We start from the raw sequence: 23,498 nt of genomic DNA, 5'->3' as shown, positions 1-23,498 counted from the left end.
TTTTCGTTTTTGCGTTTGACTAATGAACCCACGCAGGATCTTTGTACACTGCCTGATGCCAACCCGCCTCTCTACTAGGCAGCAATCAGCCCTTCTGGGGTGGCTCATTCTTTGATAGGAGGTCAGTGCTTCCACCGTGTTCTCCTCACACTCAGTGGTGGCGCCGCCTGAGGCAAGAGGCTCAACTCTCCTCGAGGCAGATGTGCCCCTGCCAGTATCCTGCTTCTCACAAGCAGTTTTATTCACCCAGAAGAAAAAGAATCTTCCCTTTTAATCTTTGCATCAAAGAGAGAGCACAATGACCGTGTGAGCGAAGAGATTGTGTCAATGTTCCATTGTAGTTCATGCAGGGTTAGACAGAAGCAAGCTCACCATCCCACAGAGTGAAAAAGGCAACCACAGCTTCTATGGCTATAGCTCAGATACGTGCCAAGAGGTGAATAGATGCAGTAAATATATATTAATCATGAAGTGCCTTAAATACATGGAGGAACCTATTCTATTATAATGTGCTTGGTATTCTTCAACTAAAACATAATCAGCGACAGCAGAGAAAACCATTCAATATCTCCAATCTGTTACATACTCCTTCCAGACACATCCAATCCAATATGTGACTAATGCTATATTTACACGGGACGACTGTGGGCCGAATGACTGCATGCGTGGGGGACGTCACTGCTAGAGGTCCGCGCACGTGCAGAGCGCTTAGAGAGGCCGATAGCGGCTGAAGTATCGCTGACTTTGTTTACACGCAGCGAGAAGTGAAAGAACCAGCGGTGATTTTAAAGCTGGTTGAAAGTGAGTGACAAAAAGGAACTATATGATGGCTTTGCATTTAGATGTAATGATAACCGTGCAAAATTCGTTAAGTGAGGAAATGCACAGTAATCGCCTCATGTAAATGTCTCTATACAGCTAGAGATACTTCAAGACTTTTCAGGTACCAATCCGTACAACATTTTACATTCATGCTCATTACCGTTACATACTTAACATTAACCATCCAATCAGAACACATAATGGTGTACTTACCTAAAATTACCCAACTGATGATTTGGTTTGGCAATGGGAGCCCTTGTTTGGCAGCTAGGCTGGAGTGGGTTGTGCAGACTATGGATATGGAAATTGCGAGGCTTACCATCTGAAAAGTAAATGGGAAACTTTTGTGATTGTGATACAGAAGACGAACCCAAAAGGTAGAAGCAGCAGAAAAAAACCACCTCAGCGTATTTGATAAAAAGGCCACTTTTGGGTGTTTTTTTTTTTAAATAAATAAAATGTTTAAAAAAAATGATATATACACACAAACTTTCTGTTCAAAACCCATTGTAAGGGCTGCAGAAAATGGACTACAAAGACTCCATGGTGTCTCTTTGCTTGTCTGTTATACAAGTTAGGGAGAGCGCCATAGCCATGGGGAAAGAAAATAACTGTAGAGAATTCTACTTACCGGGTGTCAGGCGGAGCAACAAAAAAACTTTGTGTGTCCCGCCTGCACCAGGAATCCGAGTTCACCTTTCAGAGGTTTCTTTGTTGAAGGGTCGCTTGTATTATCCAGAAAAACATATATATGTGTATCTAATAATACTCATCCATGCTGTCCTGGAGAGCAGCAGCTTAAAAAAGTACCCCAAAAGCTCTAACAAACAGATGGGGAAAACGTAATACAAAAACAATCAGAAAAAAACTTTTCTTACAGCTGCGCTACACCACCGGCCCTTTAAATGATGAGGAAATAAGCTTCTAGAAACCGCAGTTAATAGCAAGCTGATTTTATTCCCCAAAATAACCATACACAGAGAATAGTAAAAGCAACGCGTTTCTGCGTCAACTGACGCCTTTATCAAGCTTATAATAGTCCTATTCTATCACACATATAAATATATAGACAACATACCTTATTTTGGACATTTGGACATTTGATTAAGGTATGTTGTCTATATATTTATATGTGTGATAGAATAGGACTATTATAAGCTTGATAAAGGCGTCAGTTGACGCAGAAACGCGTTGCTTTTACTATTCTATGTGTATGGTTATTTTGGGGAATAAAATTAGCTTGCTATTAACTGCGGTTTCTAGAAGCTTATTTCCTCATCATTTAAAGGGCCGGTGGTGTAGCGCAGCTGTAAGAAAAGTTTTTTTCTGATTGTTTTTGCTTGTCTGTTATAATACTAAGCTACACATATATATATATTTGTATGATTTCTAATTTTCACTGTATGGTTTCTAACCTTCACTTAGAAATAAGATAAATTTCACCTTGACTAAATGTAGCTGGAAAAATTAATTGGGACCACCACAAAGTTTCCTATACTCTTATCTTAAGAAATGTCCTGCCAAAACTCACTAACGAGCATCAGAGGATGTATCTCAAGATGCGCATACGGGGAGAGAAAACCACTTTTGATAAGAAACTGATCTATTAAGAAACCAATATTGTATTTCTAATTGTATTTGGCATAAAGCCACTCGCTTTGTAAAATCCTCTAAAGATGGAGTACATTGTACAATAAAGCAGAATGCTTCACAGATACCCCCATCTCTGTGTGTCCCTGCGTTCTCAGGACCGGTCAGATCACTTTAATTTGGAGCCCAGCAGCATATAAGAAAGCTTTTGCATTTCCCTAACAACATTTTGTTAAATCTCACTTATCACCGTAAAAGCAAGTAAATGAAATAAGGCTTGAAATCAGTAACAAGTAACAGTAATATCTGGACCCTGCAGCAGGTTTTTGAAAGGATTCTACTTAACTCCTTCCCGCTCCTGGACGTACCTGGTACGTCATGGCAGCCTGGTACTTCCCGCAACATGACGTACCTGGTATGTCCTGGAGATAGCACGGGATCACATAAGATCCCGCGCTATCCCGCAGCGGGAGCCGGCTGTCAGTCACAGCCGGCGTCCCGCTCCAACAGCGGGGGGACATCGGAGATGCGCCCGCCGCTGTTAACCCCTTCCCTGCCGCGATCTAAGTAGATCGCGGCAGGGAAAGAGTTCACAGAGGGATCGCGATCCCTGTGTGTCTCCGGCCGGAACTCGCGATGTTATCGCGAGAGCCCGGCCTGTCACCATGGCAACAGGACGCCAGACACTGGCGTCCTGTATTGCCTGTGCCTATAATCGCTGTACAAGCGATAAGGCATGGCAGAGCAGTAGCTCTGCCATGCCTTATGACAGCGATCATAGGCACAGTGATGTAAGTCCCTCAGAGGGACTCAAATAGTATTAAAAAAAGAAAAGAAAAGTGTAAAAAAAAGAAAAATGTAAAAAAAAAAATGTAAAAAAACCCTTTTTTATGCTTTTTCTAATATTAGCATAAAAAAAGGGAAAAAAAACTAAAACCCCACATATTGGGTATTGACGCGTCCGTAACGACGTGTACAAAAAGTTGAACATGCTTTTTATTTTGTACGACAAAAAGCGTAAAAAAAAACGCTAAAAAACAGAGGCAAAATGCTAATTTTTAGCATTTTGCCTCACAAAAAATGCAATAAAAGTGATCAAAAAAGCCGTACATTTCCCAAAATGGTACCAATAAAAACTACAGCTCGTCTCGCAAAAAATAAGCCCTTAAAGAGCTCCGTACATAGAAAAATAAAACAGTTACAGGACTTTGAATGCAGCTATAGAGAAAAAAAAAAGATTTCCAAAAAAAGGGGGTTTTATTGCAAAAAAGTGTAAAAACCTAAAAAAAAATTACAATTTTGGTATCATTGTTACCATACCGACCCGCAGAAAAATTTTAGTGTGTCATTTATGCTGCATGATTAACGCTGTAAAAAAAAAATCTATGGCAGAATTGATGCGTTTTCTCTCCCTGTTATCATTAAAAAAAAAAAAAAAATTTACGATATTGTCTATATACCCAAAAGTGGCACCGATAAAAACTACAGATCGCCACGCAAAAAACAAGCCCTTACACGGCCGCGTCCACGGAAAAATAAAAAAGTTATGGCTTTTGAAAAATGGAGATGGAAAAATACCAAAAAATCGCTTGGTCCTCAACGCCAAAATAGGCCATGTCATTAAGGGGTTAAAGAATTGTTGGGTTTTAGGTGATGGAACAAAGAATGTAATCCTGAACCATGTTCCCACTTACACCTCATTACTAAGAGTTCATCACGGATCCTTTTGTGCCTTTAGACTAGGCCATAACTAATTGTTAGAGCTACATTTACACATGCGGGTCATCTCGCCTCCAGACACATTTCACTTTATCCCAGCAGTCTAAGCCAAAGCCACACTACATATAATGCCAGACCCCACAGGTGGACCCGGTAGATAAACTAGAGAGAACGAGCTTTGGGGGTTTGGTGTTGCATTTCAGCTTAGTGAGGATGTCAAAGAATACTGGAGAAGGGATATTTTATATAAGACCTTGATTTACTGCAAGACCCTGTTCCGGCCCTCAGAGGCTCCACATATATGGTGCCCAAATACCAATCCCACAAAAGCTGCAGGTCGAAGACTAAAAACTGCACTTCTTTCCTTCTGCTGCCATATGCCCAACATATGAACTATGGCAATAGTCAGGAGATATTGCATAAGAAACTGAAGTTTTTATTATCATTGAGTGAAGGAAAAGCATTTAACTAAAATCATTAAAAAAAAAACAAAAACAAACCCCCCACAACCCAAACCTAATAAAAACCTCAAACGCGTTTGGAAAACATAGCAGTAACAGAATCTTTTAGGCCTCAGGTCCACGGGGAAAATCAGGCTTGCGCGGATTTCTGCTGCGGATGCACTATAATTGTCTTTTTTTTCATGTGAGAGATCAACTGAGATATAAGCTCTATGAGCTTCCGCTTGCGTGATCCGCACTAAAATGAACCATGCCGCGTTTTTTTCCCACGCGTGAAATCTGCAAATCACTTAAACCATCCGCGGCTATTTAATTAACCGCAGATGGCCAATGAATTCCTATGGGAAATGCGGGTTTGCTAAATATAATTTCCCCGTGGACACGAGCCCTTAATCTGCTGCCTTATTATCTTGTGTTCGGTTTTACTTTTCTGTTTTAAATCCAAATTATTATTATTGCAGGAAGGTAATGACTTCTTGTATACTTAACTTAAAGTTGCAATTAGATTTGTATTATTTAACAGGTGATTAAACTAATAATTTTTGTTGTGGGGTGAAGATGCTCACTGCACCTCTAATTAAATGCCTTGAGGTGTGTAGCTTCCAAAATGGGCTATTTTGTGGGTGTTTGTGTTTAGACGCCCCAAGGCCTCTCCAAACCAGAACTGGCGCCCAACCTGAAAAATCTAAGAAGGTGCTCCTCCACTTCCGAGGGTGGTGAGTCAAGTAGCACATATGGAGTATCTCTAAAAACTAAAGATCCAGGATAATACACATATGGAGTTGTGCTCCTCTGAGAACATCTGGTGTGAGACGCCGAAATAAAAAAAATGGATTACAAAAAAAACACAACATTTTTAAATTTTACCTGTACTTTATTAGTCTTTAGGTGTTTAGCAGGAAGTGAAGCAAACTCACAAAAGGCTGTTTTAAAAACTTTGAAAGGCATAGTTTTATTTAGGGGGTTTCTAACATATGGGTTAAAGCCACTTTAGAACTATCGGCCCCTAAAAATATTCTTTAGCAATATTACAATTGTTCCAGAAAATGTTCAGGAAATTTATAAAAGCATTACAGCGTCCTAAAAATAATGCCTACGTAAAAAAGACATCTGGTTGCTTGCAGGGTATTCGTGTATCTTGACGCCACCAGGAATTCCTGGTGGAGTCAAGATGGACAGGGGGAGACGCCCCCTCAACGTGATTGGCTCAAGTGATTTTTATTGGTGAGGTCCTGCAAGGGCACTAAAGTAATGTACAGAAGGCATAAAGGTGTTGCTGCAGTCAGCGGGGGAGCAGCCGTCACGGATGACAGACCCGGCCACCGTCTGCTATTAGAGGCAGCAGACGTCTTGAGGTTTATTCGGTGGAGCCGCCGTCAGGGATAACAGAGCCGGCCACCCTCACCCACCCACCAGAGAGCCGGACGCCATATTCGGAGCTGTATCGGGGGGAGCGCCCATCAACCAAGAGCAGAGAGGCGGCCGCCGCCACTTCAGTCAGCAGGGGAGCGGCCGTCACGGATGAAAGACGCGGCCGCCGACACCCATCACAGAGGCGGACGCCGAACGTCTTTTGAGATTAAATCAGTGTAGTGGGCGTCAGGGGTAACAGAGCCGGCTGCCGTCACACACCAAAGAGGCGGCCGCCGTATTCAGAGCAGTAACCGGGGGAACGCCCATCAACCAACAGCAGAGAGGCGTCCGCCGCCACAGAGCAGTCAGGAGGCCCACCGCCAGGGAGCGTGCAGCTGCCGGCCGTAGGGAGTACTCAGGGGACAGAGTCGAGGAAGCAGGGAGCCGCCGGTTGGGGGGGGGGGGGGTAAGCGTGGCAGAAATGACGGGCGGTCCGCAGCACACCGTGGATTGATTTCTGCGTGCTGTGCACGCAGAAATTAATCCACACTGTGCTGCTAGGACCTAACACACTTGGCCCTATCGGGAGCTAGGGGTGTGACAGGGGGCATTGCTCCTGTCAAATCCCTAGCTTCCGGTGGCGTCAAGATACACTAATACCTGTTTGCAGTTGTTTGATAAATTAAAAAAATAAAAATAAAAAAATAAACCAAAACAAGGCACAAGTTTTTCACAAAAAAAAATTAAAACCGAGGCGCTACTTGGATATAAGACGTATTACAAAGTTATTCCCAGATTTAAAAAATAGGAATGCATCCTGAAACAAAAAACTAAGTTTTCCTCTGGATGGTGCGATATGTAGTGCAGAATTATGGCTACTTGTAATACTCTAAACCAATAGCACATCTCTGCTAACGGCCGGGCCGGGCTCTGTACACACGGATATGGATCAAGTACAAAATGTTGCCTCTGGATATAAACTGCACATTATATGCTAAAAGTAGAGTTTTCAGGTCAGATCCATAGAGGGTTAGAGAGAAGCAAATCCATTTCATATTTGATTTCATGGGAACCTTTGCGGCAGCTGCAGAAGTTTAAAAGCAATTAATAAACTTAACGGCTACATTCCTCAGAGGCAAAACTATGACACCATTACATGATGCGCTGCACACAGGAAACAGTCTGCACATCCGACAAATACATTAAGGCCGGGCTTACACGGCCGTGTTGGTACAATGTATTCCATGCGCGCAATACGTTGTACCAATCTGCCATAGGCGGCCATGTTGGTACAATGCATTCCATGTGTGCAATACGCTGTACCAATCTGCCATATCTTGGCGCGTATTACATGCGCATATACGCCAAGGTAATACATGGCTATGGGTGACCCGCAGCAACCATGCAACGTCACTGCGTACCAACTGCATGGCTCTTGTGGACGGCACGCCGTGAATCACAATGGTGTGAGCACGGCCGAAGTGTGAAGGTGCACAAGTACAACACCACACATGCTTCAGCGCTCACACACTTCATATCTGCATAACACATAAGACCTGTCCCACAAGCTAGTGAGCATTTGCATGCACCTGAATGCTACGCATTACGAAATGAGCAATGCTTTTTGTGCGGGCATTGGCGTTTTACTACGCTTTTTGCACCCGCAAGGCATGTTCATTAGCACGCAGCAAAAAACAAAAAAAAAACGACAGACTGAAACGGCCAATCAAATGAGTTCCACATGTGTTTTTCCTACTCAACTCTGCAGTGTTTTCGCATCTCCTAGTGTATTGTGCGCATTCATGCATCTCTATTGACTTCTATTAGAACTATTTGTGTGCAAATGCACAGGAAAAAGCAGGCTACAGGGTGTTTTGCATGACCGAAACATGCACAAAAATACGCTCACGTGAACGAAACCACTAAATCAATAGGTTTTATTCTGAGTATTGCGTGCAAAGTTCGCATGAGCAAAGACTTGTGTGATGCAAGGTTCTTAGCGCACAATTTGATCAGATTCGTGTAGTGCAGTTTGTACGCCGTAGAAACAAGATGCACTGAAAGATGGCGGAATTTCACTTTTTCCATTTAATGCCACTTAAAATTTTTTTTTACGTTTTTCAGTACATAAATACCATTAAAATACAACTTGTCCAGCAAAAAACAAGCCCTCATACAGGGACGTCGATGAATAAAGGAGTTACGATTGTTTAAAAGAGGGAAAGGGGGTCGGGAGGATGAAAATGGAAGAACTGGAAAAGCTTGGTCACTAAGGGGTTAAGTATTTAACACCTCACTCATCTTTTCAGAGGCCAGATTCACACGAGCGTCAGCGTACCTGCGGTGAGTTTTTGCAGAATGTTTGCTGCATTTCGGCATGTTATGGCACTTTTTGCGCGCAAATAGAGCACAATTGCACATGCAAAAAAAAACCCAGGCCAGTGTTTCTAGCCAACTGAATGGCCAATTAGGGTCATGAATTCAAGAGGGGTTCTGTTCCTGCGTCAACGTGCAGGAAAACAGAGCAACGCACAAGCCCAATACACAAACAGAGCTGGTTACTCTAACTGGTTGTTACACAAGCGTGTATCGCGGTCCGGTGAATCCGGACTAAAGTCAAAGCAGGTTTAATTTGCCAATATTCAGAACATTTTCTAAATGCAACATTCCTTTAATTTGAGGCAATTATTAAAGTTTCAGTCCCAGCAGTTCGAAAAAGGTCAGATATGATGTGAAAAGACTTTGCTATGAGAAGCGGTTGGCTCATCGCTCGGGAATTCCATCATTAATTAGAGTTCATGGTAAACGATCAGACTCCCAACTCCTCTGTAAAGTAAACTTCAGTGAAGAGGGAAGACAACATGAAGCCAGAAGCTGCAGCCCTCATCAGCGGGGGCCACGGAGCTCATACTGGGGGACTTCACACGTCAGGGACACAAACCCTAAGACCTTCCAGGGTCTCTCAATGTTTAGCCTTCCTTAGGGGGGAGACTTTCCCCAAACGGATAAGTACTGTATATACTTGAGTATAAGCCTAGTTTTTCAGCACATTTTTTTGTGCTGAAAAAGTGCCCCTTGGCTTATACTCGAGTGCGGTAAAAAAAACAACGCAATACTTACCTCCCAGCCGGCGTCTGTCCCTGGTGCGATGGTCTCCCGGGCAGTACGGCAAGCTGCTTTAGAAATCTTCCCTCTCGATCCAATCACAGCGCTTACTTACACAGCACTGACGGCGGGGGAATTCAAAGCAGAGCAAGGAGATGACAGCGGGTAGAATTCTTAAGCAGCTTGCAGCACCGCCAGGGAGACCATCGCGCCGGGGACAGACACCGAATGGGAGGCGAGTATTGCTTTTTTTTACCCAGTATATACTCGAGTATAGCTCGGCTTATACTAAAGTCAATAAGTTTTACTATTTTTTTGTGCTAAAACTTATTGACTCGGCTTATACGCGGGTCGGCCAATACTCGAGTATATACGGTAGTCTCTTGGCCCGTTTTTTTCTATTCACCTCTGATTGAGACACGCAATTCTCACACAAGAAACAATCTATCAGTTTAAAACGAACATAAAAGTTCAGAAATATTTTATTTCTATAAGGATGTCTTAAGCACATCATAAGACAATGGTGATGTCAATAACCATAATAGTAACCTATAAAAGGGGGTTAAGGAGAGAGTGGGAGGAGCACTGAGTCATCTATGTTGATTCTTAACCCCTTCCTGCCACAGGGCCCAAATGTATGTCCTTGCAGAGGGGAACTTAACGTAACAGGACGTACAATTACACCCTGGAGATAAAAGATCTTGCGCTATCCAGCAGCAGAAGACAGCCATCATCAACAGTCGGCCTCCTGCTTTAACTGTGGGGGTGCATCAGGACAGCGTCTCCCGCTTTTAACCCCTTCTCTGCCGCGATCAATGAAGATCGGGGCATGTAAAAGGTTCACAGAGGGAGCGCTATCCCTCTGTGATGTCAGACTCTCACGATGTCATCGCGGAGAGCCCAACAGGTTGCCATGGCAACAGGAAACCAGATACAGGCATCCTACATTGCTAGTGCCTATGATCGCTAACACAAGCAATAAGTCATTGCAGGACAGAAGTCCTGCAATGCTTGTACAATAGCTGCTTTAATCGCTATGGTAAAGTATCATAAGATAAAAATGTTAAGAAAAAAATAAATCTTAAAAACACCCTTTTCTTGTGTTTTTTTCCAAATTAGCATAATTTTTAAAATAGTAAAAATTAAAATCTCACATATTTGGTATTGTCATCTACGTAACAACGCATACAATAAATTGAACATGCCTTTTATCCTGCACGGCAAGAGGCGTAAAAAAAAAAGGCAAAAATGTTACATTTTTTTATTTTGCCTGCCAAAAAAACGCAATAAAAAAGTGATTTTAAAAAGCCATATGTACCCCCAAATGGTATTAATAAGAACTACAGCTCATCTCGCAATAATTAAAAAAAAAAAAAAATCAGCCATTACGGAACTCCGTCCATGGAAAAATAGAACTTTGAATGCAGCGATTTAGAAAAAAAAATTTTATTGCGGAAAAGTGAACACAACATTTTGGCATCATTTTAATTGTACCGACCCACAAACAAATGTGTTATGTCATTTATGATGCATATTTAAAGCTGTAAAAAAAACAACATGGCAGAATGGATGTTTTCTCACAATCATAAAATAAAAATATGACAAATTTTACAATATAGTCTATGTACCCGCCACTCAAAAAACAAGCCCTTATACGGCCGTGTCAACAGGAAAAAAAAAATCATGGCTTTTAAAAAATGGAGATGAAAATCCGCCAAAAATCGTTGCGTCCTTATGCTCTAAGGGCTCATGTCCACGGGCAAAATATGATTTAGGATCCGCAGCGGATCTCCCGCGTGCGGATCCGCATCCCATAGGGATGCATTGACCACCCGCGGGTAGATAAATACCCGCGGATCGTCAATAAAAGGGATTTTAAAAAAAATGGAGCATGGAAAAATCCGGACCATGCTCCATTTTCGTGCGGGTCTCCCGCGGGGACGGCTCCCGCGGGCTTCTATTGAAGCCTATGGAAGCCGTCCGGATCCGCGGGAGACCTAAAATAGGAATTTAAAGTATTTACCATCCGGCGCGGGCGGGGAAGGTCAGCTGTTCCTCACGGCCGCATCTTCCTTGCTTCGGCTCGGCGGATGTGCCCGGCGCATGCGCGCGGCACGTCGGCGACGTGCCGCCGGCGTCAGGAATTCCTCCGCCGGCCGAAAATGAAGATCCGGCCGTGAGGAACAGCTGATCTTCTCCGCCCGCGCCGGATGGTAAATACTTTTAAATTCTTATTTTCGGCGCTCATGTCCGCGGGGCAGGAGGGACCCGCTGCAGATTCTACATGTAGAATCTGCAGCGGATCTGATTTTCCCCGTGGACATGAGGCCTAAATAGGCCGTTTTTTAAAGGGGTTAATAGATTCTGGCCTGAAGACTTGCTATTTGGTTATTTATGAGGCATTTCCTCCATAACTGTATGTAAACCAACCCTCAATGGATGAGGGGGAGGTGTTTGACTACCAGATTGATATTATTGTGACCTTCTGGTTATTTTTTAAAATCAATCCATGGTTACCAGAGGGTTACAAATGTATTTCTGGTGCCGTTTTCCCAGCTTATGAGTTCCTCAAAGCAGTAGATTTGGTGCATTTTGTTTACCCATTGGGTTATGGAAGGGGGTTCTTTGTTCTGCCACATTAGAGGGATGAGTAGTTTGGCTGCGGATATCAGGAGTGGAACTGACCCTGGGCAATTCCACCAAATGTGGAGGGCGGCGCCCCCTTGGTGGCCGCATCTCCAACAGCTATCAGAGGGTGTAAGTTTAAAAGAATGCTCTTGAATGCGGACACATCTTGAGAAACCATGAGTTATTTAAGACTTTTTACTTTCTTTTGACAAGGTGATGTTTAATTCTTTTTCCCATTCCCTTAAGTACCACGACTTATATTTGGCAGAGTCTAGGAGTACTCAAACCATAGTGGGTTTCTTAGTGCATTATGGTAGAGATCCTGAAATTTTGTCAGTTTATAAAGATTTAATGATTCCAAGAAATTGTGTTTGTAGTTTGGGGTGAGAGGTACAATTTGTTCTAATTTAGTAATTTTAGGGCCTTTTAGGATTTCACATATTGTCATGGACATTCTGATCAGGGGCATTGGGAAGGCAGGTGTGTGTGAAGGGGAAGGGGGGGGGGGTTCCTGGCATGGCCATTCTATAGGTCCTAAATAGGAAAACTCAAGGGGTCACAACTTGATTATTCAATGCCAATTGCAAAAGTATTAGCGCCCCTGGGTGATGTACATAATCAAATTCTCTGACTTCCCAGTGTCGTACAAACATGAAGTTGGGCATGACCATTGTTTAGGTCCTAAATAGGGAAAGTAAAAGGATCCCAACTTGATTATTCAATGCTAAGTGCAAATGTGCACCCATATGTAATGTAACTTCCCGATGTTGTAGAAGCGTTAAATATGGCACAACACTCCTATGTGTACACATTTTATTTCTCGGTTTCTCTAAAGTAACCGTAACTCTAGGAAAATTTCTATGTGAACAGGTAACCACCAATACCAAATTAACTCAGGCGAAGCCGGGTATAACAGCTAGTTATTTATAAAAACAATTTGATACACATTTTTTTAATACTGCGGTTGAGAAAAAGGCAACCAATTCTCTGCAAGAGTTTTAATATAAAATGAACATTGGGTGGTTTCACGTCTGCACAGTGGGTTCTTTTGCTTCTACTCTGTTCAGGGAGCAGGACAGGGGGTTTTTAGTATATTTTGACGCCACCAGGTAGTCCTGGTGGAGAAGAGTGAGGGGGGGGGGGGTGATACCCCCTGAACCTGATTGGATGTACAGCAGCCTGGCGGTCCTGGAAGAGCACTAAAATCTGCAGAAAAGCACATACAGCAGACCCCGTAGCAGCAGGTTCAAGGGCCTACCTCCCCTTCTCCCAGGCAATGTGCGTTCCAGCACGATCCCGGGAGGGCAGAGGCACACTTGGAGCCACCGGCCACACACTGCAGAAACAAACGTCGGGGCCTCCCCAGAAGTGGCCACTGCTCCCCTTTCGCACCTTTGAAATCTGCGGTGCCGAGCGGAAGAGCACATGACTGGTGGGAGAGACTGAGAGCCGGCAGCCAAAAACTCCTGGAGCAGACAGCGGCCCCGATCCAGAAGCGGCCACCTCTTCCCCCCTTCCCCCCACTCTATGTAATTTGATGATTGCTCACGCTGCAGGGAAGTGACAGGGCTGCCGCCACAGATAGTGACTGCCGCCGGCCGCAGCGCCACTGCTGTCTAATGGGTCCGTTCCTGAATGGAAGTGAGCAGTGCCAGATGGACCCCATTGACTATAACAGGGTCCATCCACTTTTCTCCCAGCTTTTAGATGGAAGTAAAAGCATTGCATACAGGGCTTTCTCTTCTGATATTTTGAACCGGATATGTGATAGAACCTCCAAGCAGAAGTTACAATGCAGATGTGAAACCGGCCCTTGAAATCCATCGTCTCTCCATGTTAAAGAACTTATTTAATAGTTTGTTAGTTTATTGTCTGGTTAAACTGACCTGACAGATGTGTAGTTTGAAACCTCTTCTTTCCACAGCTTTGTCTCTCTTACCCCAATGCCAGAAAAGAGAAGCCAGGGAAACGAGAAGTGCTAGCAGTCCGGCGCAGGTGCTGTATAAAGACGACAAGCAGCATATTAATCATCACATTCAGCAATGCAACCATGTAATCTATTCACATCAGACCAGCAGAGCCGTCCAAATGGAAGATACGTTTCATGAACATAGCGAAAACTACTGCCAGCTATTAGTTGTGACTTGCACAAAGCAAATGTATTCTCCAGTTCTTTTTGGACACCGTAATAGGAAAACTTTTTCTACTTGTCCTTTTTTTCCTATTGAAGTATATTGTATACACACAGCATATCTGACATTTTTAATAGCATATAAAATAAAAAATTACTATGAAAGCATTCATATAATTCTGACATTTCATTAACCACATGACTTCATACAAAACAAAACCAGCGTGTACCCTCGATACGGTCATGTAATTGGAGTAATTAAAATACAGCACTTACTTTGTCTTGGCACTGCACTCACTAGTCCCTTTGGATTGTGCCCTCATTCAAAGGAGTAATAGGTTTAATTCACTTGTTAATATAGCGCCAACATCTTGTGCAGCGCTGTATACATTCTTATCACTCACATTTGTGCCCATGGGGCTCACAATTTTAAAAAACCCATCTCAAACCGTCACATATGATCCAGTTTCAGATCCAGAAATTCCAGTAATGCGGTCTCACTCCATCTCATCCGACCAGCAGAGAAGACGTTGCAGCCGCTCACCACACCAGGATCCCTCTGCATACCCAGTGCAACACAGAGAGAGAAAAAAGACTGAGCATGTGTGACCACCTTGGAGCATTTCCTGAGGTGGACACACAACAGAACAGGAGATGGCGCAATTCTAACATTTCTGGAATATCAGGAGATCTAAACTTCCTAAAATAATTGTAAACTCAGATGCTGACAGTATTTTTGATAATTCCCTTTATTCTATACTTCTCCCTATAGACCCACTCCTAAGCCCCTTTCCAAGCAGGGATCCAGCAATTCTCCGAGATTAGCCTTTCATTACATTGGCCAGAATTTTGCTGTTTTAAATGCACCTGTTTAAGAGGAGATTGAGAAAGTTAAGCAGCATTGTAGGCTCACTAAAGTGACCCTTTGGTCTGCACCACATCTCCGACTACCTGATGCATACTGTGGTAGCTTAGGATACTCTAACTGGCCAGTGCTACTTACATGGGCAGTATTGGCTTATCAGTGTGTAGCGTCCTGAACTAATAATGCATACACAGTGTGCTAATGTACTAATCATGTACACCGTGTACATCAGGTAGTCCGAAGCGATGCGGCCATCTTTGTTTGTCCAGTACCAGAGGATTGCTTTAAGGCTGTCGGCACTAACTCAATGCCGTAAAAAACGTACCTGAATATTTGACCTTTCATGTCTTGTCACTTTACAATGCACGATAATCAACTTACCTCTGGATTTCTCTGTCCTTGTTACCACTATGCCAAAACCCCAAAAGCCTCACAAACCGGACCAACTGAAAAATGATTTCCTTACTCATTCTTAATCTTAACTTTAATGCTGGCCTCTGAAGTAAAAACTATTTTGCCAACACTTAGCCATCCAAGTTGGGTTCATACTCCGTAGGCGAGTTGGCATCTACACAGCCAATAGCTCAAACATCGCTCTCCACCTTCGAGCTTCAGATACAGAAAAAGCCACTTTTGGCCTTATATATCCCAAATTATTTCATCAGTTGGCTTCAGTGGGCCTTGCCTAACTTCTATTTGGACTAGTGTCTCTCCTGAAGCTTTCCTAAAACCCAAAGCCATTATGATTAAGAGAGGCGCCTGGCAGGGAGGCACAATCTCACTGGCTATGGAACCCTTCACTATTCCAATAAGGCAATGCACGACAGGGGATCGCGATCTTCTCCCATTGCTTTCAATGGGGGCGATGCTGCTGTCACCAGCCCCATTGAAAACAATGGGCAATATCGAAAAAGGGAAGGAGATGCTGCAACTTTCTTCACTGCATAGCATTACAATGTGGTGCCATGCAGGAAAACATCACAAGTGTTAACGAACCCATTTTAAGTTCACATAGTGAATATCGCGACAATCTAGTAAACAAAATATATCAACCAACATTGACCACAAAGTACAATGTGTTACGAAAAGAGAAAATCTCAGCATCACTCGGTAAGTAAAAGCATTCCAAAGTTAGGATCACATAAATTGACACTTCTGATTTGAAAACTGTTACTCGTGTCAATTCTGGCTTCGGTATGAAAGAGTTAACAAACAAACAGCAAGCTACTCAAAAAATAAACTGTCCAAAACCATGAAAAATTGACCTTTGTAAATGTGGCCTCCTGTGGGGTCCCAGCTGTAGACCGATCTCCAGTATACTGCGCTGTCCTCTCTTGGCTATATTTCACAAATGCAGTTGGATAGCATATTGCTGTATGGCACCTATGCCCAGAATTTGTGCCCGTCCCAATATGTGTTTCAGCTGCACTCGAAGAATGCCAGGAGGCAGCATAGGACATTGGAAGTAAGCCCGGAACTGTAGGTACATACATCTAATACAGCTTCCTTCTACAAACAGGCTTGGACTCCACGACTTCTTTCATATTGTACAGCTGTACACAGGCCAGGCCCATTTTCTTGGCGGGTGAACCTTTCTGACACTACTTGTTCTAGCTTCATATTGTCCAAAAGGATTATCTGGCTAATATAAGAGCACATGACATTTGTTCTGACAACTGGAACCAACGACGTCCGCATGATTAACCAGCTGAACAGGGTCCTACGAAGGACGGCAAGGTAATCTCGGATTTGTTCTAGCTTGTGTTTTGTCCTGAGTGGTAAGCACATGGGTTAATAGAAGATGTGCAATATTTCAAATAGGAATGCATTCTCTGAAGTATTTGCTGACCTCAGATATACGGTTCATTGCTCCTTATAATGAAAAATGGAGACCTCTATTGGGGGAAAAAAATGTTTAAGTATATATCTCCAGCTATTTCATAATGGAAATGAGATAAAACATGTGAGCCAGTCGCCTGTTAAAAGCAGAGATGAATGCACTGCCGATCCAGTGCTCACACGTTAACCACTTCCAGTGGCACAGAGGTTTATTGTAGGCATCCTATAGAACCATGTACAAGGCAATAATAAACTTTTCCAATTAGGGCAATTAACTCTTCCAGGCTTAAACAGTTTAATGAGGTTTCATAATTGTTTGTAACTGCCTGAAACGCCTGCTAGCGCCAGCATGTGCATGCCAATATACATTGATGGAGAAGTACCAACGGGCTCCTTGACATCCGCATTGGAGGTTCCTTTTGACATTTCTATGGTTGATTACCACTTACAAAATGAGGGTGCGGGCAGACGAGCGCATAAACGGCGCGTTTTTGCGACCAAACGTATATACGTGACCATCTGAGGCAATGGTTTCGAATGTATTTGTTCACATGGGCGATTTTACGGCGCGTAAAAACGGCAATTCGAAAAAAAACGGAACATATGCGACCGAAATACGCGCCAACGCATATTCGATCGCCGAAAAGACCGTTTGCAAAGTAGGAACAAACGAAAATACGCTTTCTAGCTCTGGTCGTGAGCGGTGAAAAACGATCGCTCGGGCGATTATACGTTGCGCTCGTGCGAACGTAAATACGCCTACGCTCGTCTGCCCGCACCCTAAACAGGATGAAATAGCGCAGCATGCAGATTCGTTGTGATCATTGCGGTCCGTTCAGCACCACGTGGTTCTGTCATATGACAGTTACATTTGGCCAGGGGTTGCAGATCTCCTGCTCCCCAAACAATCCAGGAAAATGGAAATACGTCGCACTCATGTGAACACACAATATTTCTAAACACCATAATTCTAGCTTAATTGGTACAAAAAAATAATCTTAGGCCAATTTTCTGCTTAGTAAATAGAACACTGGACAAACATTTGTGAAAGATTTTTAGGCTTCCCCTTTGTTTGTTCAGTTACTTCCTTTTTTTTATGCCAGAAAAATAGCGCAGCCTGTAACACTTTTTTTTTTACTGGAAAAACAACCCCCCCCCCCCCCCCCCCCTAAAAAACAAAACTGAAAGCTAGCAAAGCAAATGGAAAGCTTAACCCTTTCCAATCCATTTTGTATCCTGGTTTTCCTGGGGGGGGGCTTACTCTTTTTCTGCCATTATACAATGGCGCTATATGCTGGGTAAAGCCAGTACTGCATTAAGTGACACGTTGGATAGGCTCCGACAGCAGAGAGGCTGGCAATATACAGTAAGAGAACCCCAACAGATGTCTTCCAACATCGGAGCTGTACAGCCTTAAATCATAATGTCTTTAGACGTCAGACAGTGGATTGGAAAGGGTTAAAAATCTTACTTAACGATTTCGTGGTTCCAGGAACTAAAAAACAGATTCCGTGAACATGGCCCTTCAAGGCTAGAAATCTACCAATTATGTTTCTTTCCTTATCATTCAAGGTGTCAAATACCCTTTGAGTCCCCTCCGACACACAGTATCCCCAATACATGGCTTCAAATCGGGCTAGGGAGCAGGAGCTGGGCGGCACAAGCTCACACAATGACTGCCAAAGGGCGTTTAACATTACACTCAATATCCATGGCTTGTACTGCTCAGGTAACAATAAATGACTCAATTTTGACAAGCTGGTACAAATATTCAACTCTCATACTAGTTTCTCATCGGTCTCCGCTGTGCTGGCGCTGTGGAACCAATAGGGGCACTATGTCCCAAAAAGGTCTCAACAGGTCACAACTCCACCAAACGTGAATCAAAGTATCTTCAATGTAATCTAATCAGCAGGGTAAGGATCGATAATACCCCCCAGGTTGCTCCATTTTCTATACTGCCTGGATTAGTATATTGAAACAAGGTTTTACTTAGTTTCTTCCTGGCCACAGCTCGAACAGTCATTCTGCGCCATACGTGTACCACCCATGATCCCTCAATGTCAGAATGCAGCACGAAATGTCCCACATGTGTGATATGGAGGAATTAGGAGTAGAACACTTCAGAGAAACTGAATTCCTGCCAATATGGCAACTGTGGATTAAACTTTGAATCTTCATTAGTTCCGAAATCTATTTTCTTCAATACTCTTACCTTGGCATTGACTCTTCTACATTGCAAGATGACAGGGGGTCTTATTTTGAACCCATTGCCTCATTCTCACCTTCCTTTCCCTACTACTTAACCCCATCCCTTTCTCATACTCTTTTGAAGCTAATGAATGGTTCTACGGTAGATTCCCATCTTCATATTGAGAACCGCGATCACGGCATATGGCATATCTCATGAACAGAGTGGTTATGCAGGTAGTAACTCCTTTTGCTCACCTGTCAGCTCAATATACTAATTGACATTGGGAGGAACATGCTTGCAGCGGTTTGACGTTTTACCAAATTATATATTCCTATTTTCCCCATTTAAGGCCGGCTGTCCATGGGCCGGTTGGATTTTGGAAGCGGATTTCCGCCACGGAACAACATTAAAAGTCATTGTGATTTATTGCAGGACTGACTTCAATAGAAGCTTTAACGTGTAGATTCACCGCAAACCAAGGCATGCTGTGATTTTTTTATACGCAAGCAGAAAATTCCAATGGATTCTCGCTCGTGGACAGCGGAGTGCATATGGAAAGCATTTCATGCGTGATTCGCGTGCAGATAATCGCTGCGGATCATGCAATGTTAAATCACCTATGGACAGGCGGCCTAAGGGTCCCCTCCGCCCCGCATGACCTACTTGTTACTCTTATTACTGGCAACACGTAATAAAAAAACAAACCACTCCAATAAAATCAATGGGTTCCATCAGACAAAGGAGAACGTGCGTTGCCACACAGCTTTGTTTTGTGAGACTGCAGATCTATAACACCTACGGGTGACCGTGACATCTTAAACAGCCATAAGCTGTGTCTTTGAATGGAATCTGTGTAAAACATTTTAACAGACGTAAAAGCCAAAGCTTTTTAACAAGTTGTAATGTTAGAAATCCTTCAGAGCTTCATTGTCAGCCCCTTGTTAGTCAGGCAAGTCTCATGATGAGCTTTACCTAACCAGCGGGCAAAACACAAAGGGATGTTGGGCACCAAGGAGTAGGATCTGTAACAGGGTCTTAACTAGGGTCACTGTGGGGCTGCCCTTTTCAGTACAAAATTCCCTTCATTCCGGTGAGTCTAGACCACAAGTTAAAGATGTAACAGGAACAGTTATGTGATACCTGGTCGCTGTCCCTCTCCATGAGACCTACTGGGATAGATTTCTCATGTGGACTGTGCATCCCAGCAGGTTTGGATAGACCCAAGCACGAACATCAGAAGGGGTAAGATCATACTAGTATTGGCTTTGTGGTTGGATGTTTCAAGTGCAATTGGGAATTCCTTTCACTGTCTTCATGGTAAGATAATCAAATTCCGCTTGCATTCATTTACTTTCTATTTTAATTGATGAAATTATAATTCATTATATATTGCTATGTTTAATTGGCGAACTGATAGTTGAAAACATACTGACGTAAACGAAGACTCCATGACTCCTGAAGGGCCTCTGATTACTAGGAAACCAGGAGTACTGCTGTATGTCACATAGATTCAATATACATGCCACGTAGACATTCCTCAATGACTTTATATTGTGGATGGAGGAGTGCCAGGAAGAAGCAGAAAAGTCAAGGAAGGTTACATTTCTTCAAAGCAAGCAGTTGAGAGCTCACCTCAAACTTAATGGCCATGGGCTCAATCTGGCCAGTCACTTCCCTTTATGTGGCCTGCTAGCTGTGCAGCAACCCAACGGGCATTCTACTTAGCCAGCCTGCAGCAGCGGTCGCTGTGCAGAATCTAACTGATAAGTACCCTCTTCCATCCCGCTGTGTCTGCCTGCACCTTCCTGTACACAGCGCAGAAGCCGAATAGAGAGGTCGACTATCAAACTCTGTGGCAGCTGTCACTACCAGAACTGAAGCTTCAGGCTGGGCAAGTAGAATGCCTATAGTGATGCCGCCCAGCCAGAGGCCACTAAGGGGGTTCCCCATTACTACTGGGGCACCTTTTTACTACTACGGCCACTATGCGGATGCAGTCTTACAATTGGCCCATTAAAAGTAACCATAAGGCTGATGTGGCCCTCAGTGAAGCAGTTTGACAGTTTCCATAGAGCTTAAGAAATAATTAACGGAGCACCTATTTATATATTGATTCTTCATTGTTCCAGCTTTGGTGAAGCTTCCAAGTATATTAGAAAACTTAAAGTTTCCTAATATCATCAAACTGACTGAATGTTCTTCAGAATACAACTGAGTGACATTTAGCTCCTTTATTAGGCTACAAGCACATGAAGGGAATCTCACAAAGGTTGTGCATTGAGAGCTGCACAAAATTTGCGCGAAGATAAACTCCATTCTTCTGAATGAAATCCTACACATGAACAATGTTTACCCTCACAGCAATGCTGCAGGATTAAAAAAAAAAAAGGATGGCCATATGTCCTATTTTTTGCATCCCCTGGAACGCACTGCCCATGCGATGTGATGTTTCCCATTGAAACCCTTAAGCCCCATTTAGACTGGACAGATGTGTCGAGCAAACAAGGCCCGACACTCGTCCCCGCTCATACTCGCACTGGTGCTGCTGCACAGGAGCTGGTATCGTTGGCTCTCAGTGGGGAGGCTGCAGGAGATTTCTCTCCCCTTGGTCCCCCCCGCCCCTCTACATTGACTTAACATAGCAGCCGTTCAGTACCAAACGGCTGCTATTTACACTGAACGCTGAGTGATCAGCTCATCGTCCATCGTTTATGCTGCATTAAAGATAGATGGGCAGATCGCCGATTGCTCAGTGTAAATAGCGGCTGTTCAGTACTGAACAGCCACTATGTTAAGTCAATGGAGAGGGGCAGGAGAGCGAGTAGAAAAATTACTTGCAGCTGCTCCGCCCCCTGCTGACCACTCTGTGAGAGAGCCAGCTATACTACCTCCTGTGTGGCAGCACGGGAGTGAGGACAAGTGTCGGGCATAGTTTGCCCGACACTCATCCCGTCTAAATAAACCCTTAACAATCCTCTGCCGCACGAGAAACAAGCGCCAGAGGATCGCAATTTCACAGAAGTGATGTGAGGAATTAATGCATGAGAAACTCCTTGCACCCGCAGGTATATTGCATTATGACCAGCGCGATATCGGGCCGGGTTTTTCAGCCTGATCTTGCGCTCGCCTGTTTGCATGTAGCTTTATGAAGCATCAGAGGTGGTGTTCTGCTTTGGATTTTGCAGCTCTAGATAATGTCAGCTTTTTAGATCCTCTACGGCAAACTTCCTTTATACTCCGATTAAGAGGCGTAAGCTTTGTGCGGCTCATGTTTGATTGTTTGCTACGGGGCGAACATTGGTAGTATATTCACCGGTTATAAAATAAATGGCTGTATCTATAGCATACAATAAAACACTTCAGGCATCACAATGAAGCGGTTTTATATAGTTGTGCTTTTCATCTACTTGCTGTCACTCTGTACTACTTTATCCCCCTGTTAACAACGAGCTTTCCACCACATATCTGGATTCCATTAGTCACTTAGGCAGCGCCAATATTGATTTTACATTTTTTAGCATGAAGCTGCAAGATTCACGGAGCATGGAAAAAATCTCCAACGATCATTTATGTTATTTCAGTAAATAAGAGCGTTATGAGCAGCGAGCGGAAAAGCATTAAACATTGTCTGAGAACCTTTACCTTTATTAATCTCTTCCTTCCCAGGACACTGTTTATTTCCTAAGAATCTGCACTTGGGATCCTTTACTTTCAGGATTTGGGGTTCTCCAGCTGTCAGAACCTCACTAACACTTATATGCCATGTGAATAATAATCTGACTGTACATCGGGGTACAAGAGCCTTAAAATGTAGGCGAAGGACAAAATGCAAGGGATGAGACAGCGCAACACTAAAGACAAGGTGTCAAAAGACCATTATGCCAGCAGGGGGAGGTGGGTGGGGAGTGTGCCGCCTCGCAGCAAAAGGTGCTCACCCTTAGGTCTCCAGCCACGAACAGGGCCAGTGTCCAAACAAAGCCTGGCTTTGTCACTGAAGACAACCCGGTCACACTCCACAGAAGTCAAGCCTTGTGGTTCATGACACTACTGTAAGCAGAGGCGATGGTGGGTGTCAAAGCCAGTACACCCAATGGGCATTATGAGACCAAAGGGTCTTCACCCAAGCAGTTGGAAATGGTTCAGACAGACACAGGGGTGTAATGATGGCGCCACCTATCACTGAATGACAGACAACTGAACAGTTTGAGCTGATTGTGTTTGTAGGACGATCAGACGATCCTCTCTACTGGTGGTCTGTCGGGGGGTCCTGGGACTTGTCTTCTGTGCGTACCCTCAAGCATCTACCGGTTCTTACTCCTACCAGTCTGGTCAGAACAGCCTAGGTAAGGGACAATTCATTAAGATAATCCAGCTTCTCGCACTCCTCCTCAGACTCTGGTAACAGGGTGACATCTCTTCTCTCCGTCGTAGAGGCGTCTAGTGGTCAACAAGGTCTACACAAGGAGCCTCCGAGAGCCTCTTATAGGCCAAGGGGGGAACCACTATTAGGGCCATAGATGGCAAGACCGTTCATCTAATCACCACAACTCTCATCATTTGTATATCTCCCTGAGATGGAACTGCAGGACGAGTTTTGCAGCAAAAGGACAACTTCTTGTAGGGGCGGGATTTAGTTTTTGACAAAGTGAATCTAACGCTCAATAAAAAGGAAGCAACCATGCAACTGCTGCTATTGTGAAGAAATCACAAACACTTCATCAAGCTGCCAGTCTTGTTACTGGGTTTGGTGGTTTGACTAGAGCATCTTCACACTACCGCCCGCCGGCACCA

General features: G+C 43.7%; 1 protein-coding gene across 1 annotated transcript in view; it reads right to left on the bottom strand.

Moving 5' to 3' along the window:
- Nucleotides 1-23,498, bottom strand: part of PIGN (phosphatidylinositol glycan anchor biosynthesis class N) — a 351,259-nt gene that overhangs the window by 95,712 nt on the left and 232,049 nt on the right. Inside the window, 2 exon segments of the mRNA XM_066579178.1 lie at nt 1,036-1,144; nt 13,565-13,676. Coding sequence (XP_066435275.1) covers nt 1,036-1,144; nt 13,565-13,676 — 221 coding nt within the window.

Source organism: Eleutherodactylus coqui, chromosome 9 (assembly GCF_035609145.1).
Source record: "Eleutherodactylus coqui strain aEleCoq1 chromosome 9, aEleCoq1.hap1, whole genome shotgun sequence".
Classification (NCBI taxonomy): Eukaryota; Metazoa; Chordata; class Amphibia; order Anura; family Eleutherodactylidae; genus Eleutherodactylus; species Eleutherodactylus coqui.
This window is presented reverse-complemented; position numbering and strand designations above follow the sequence as displayed.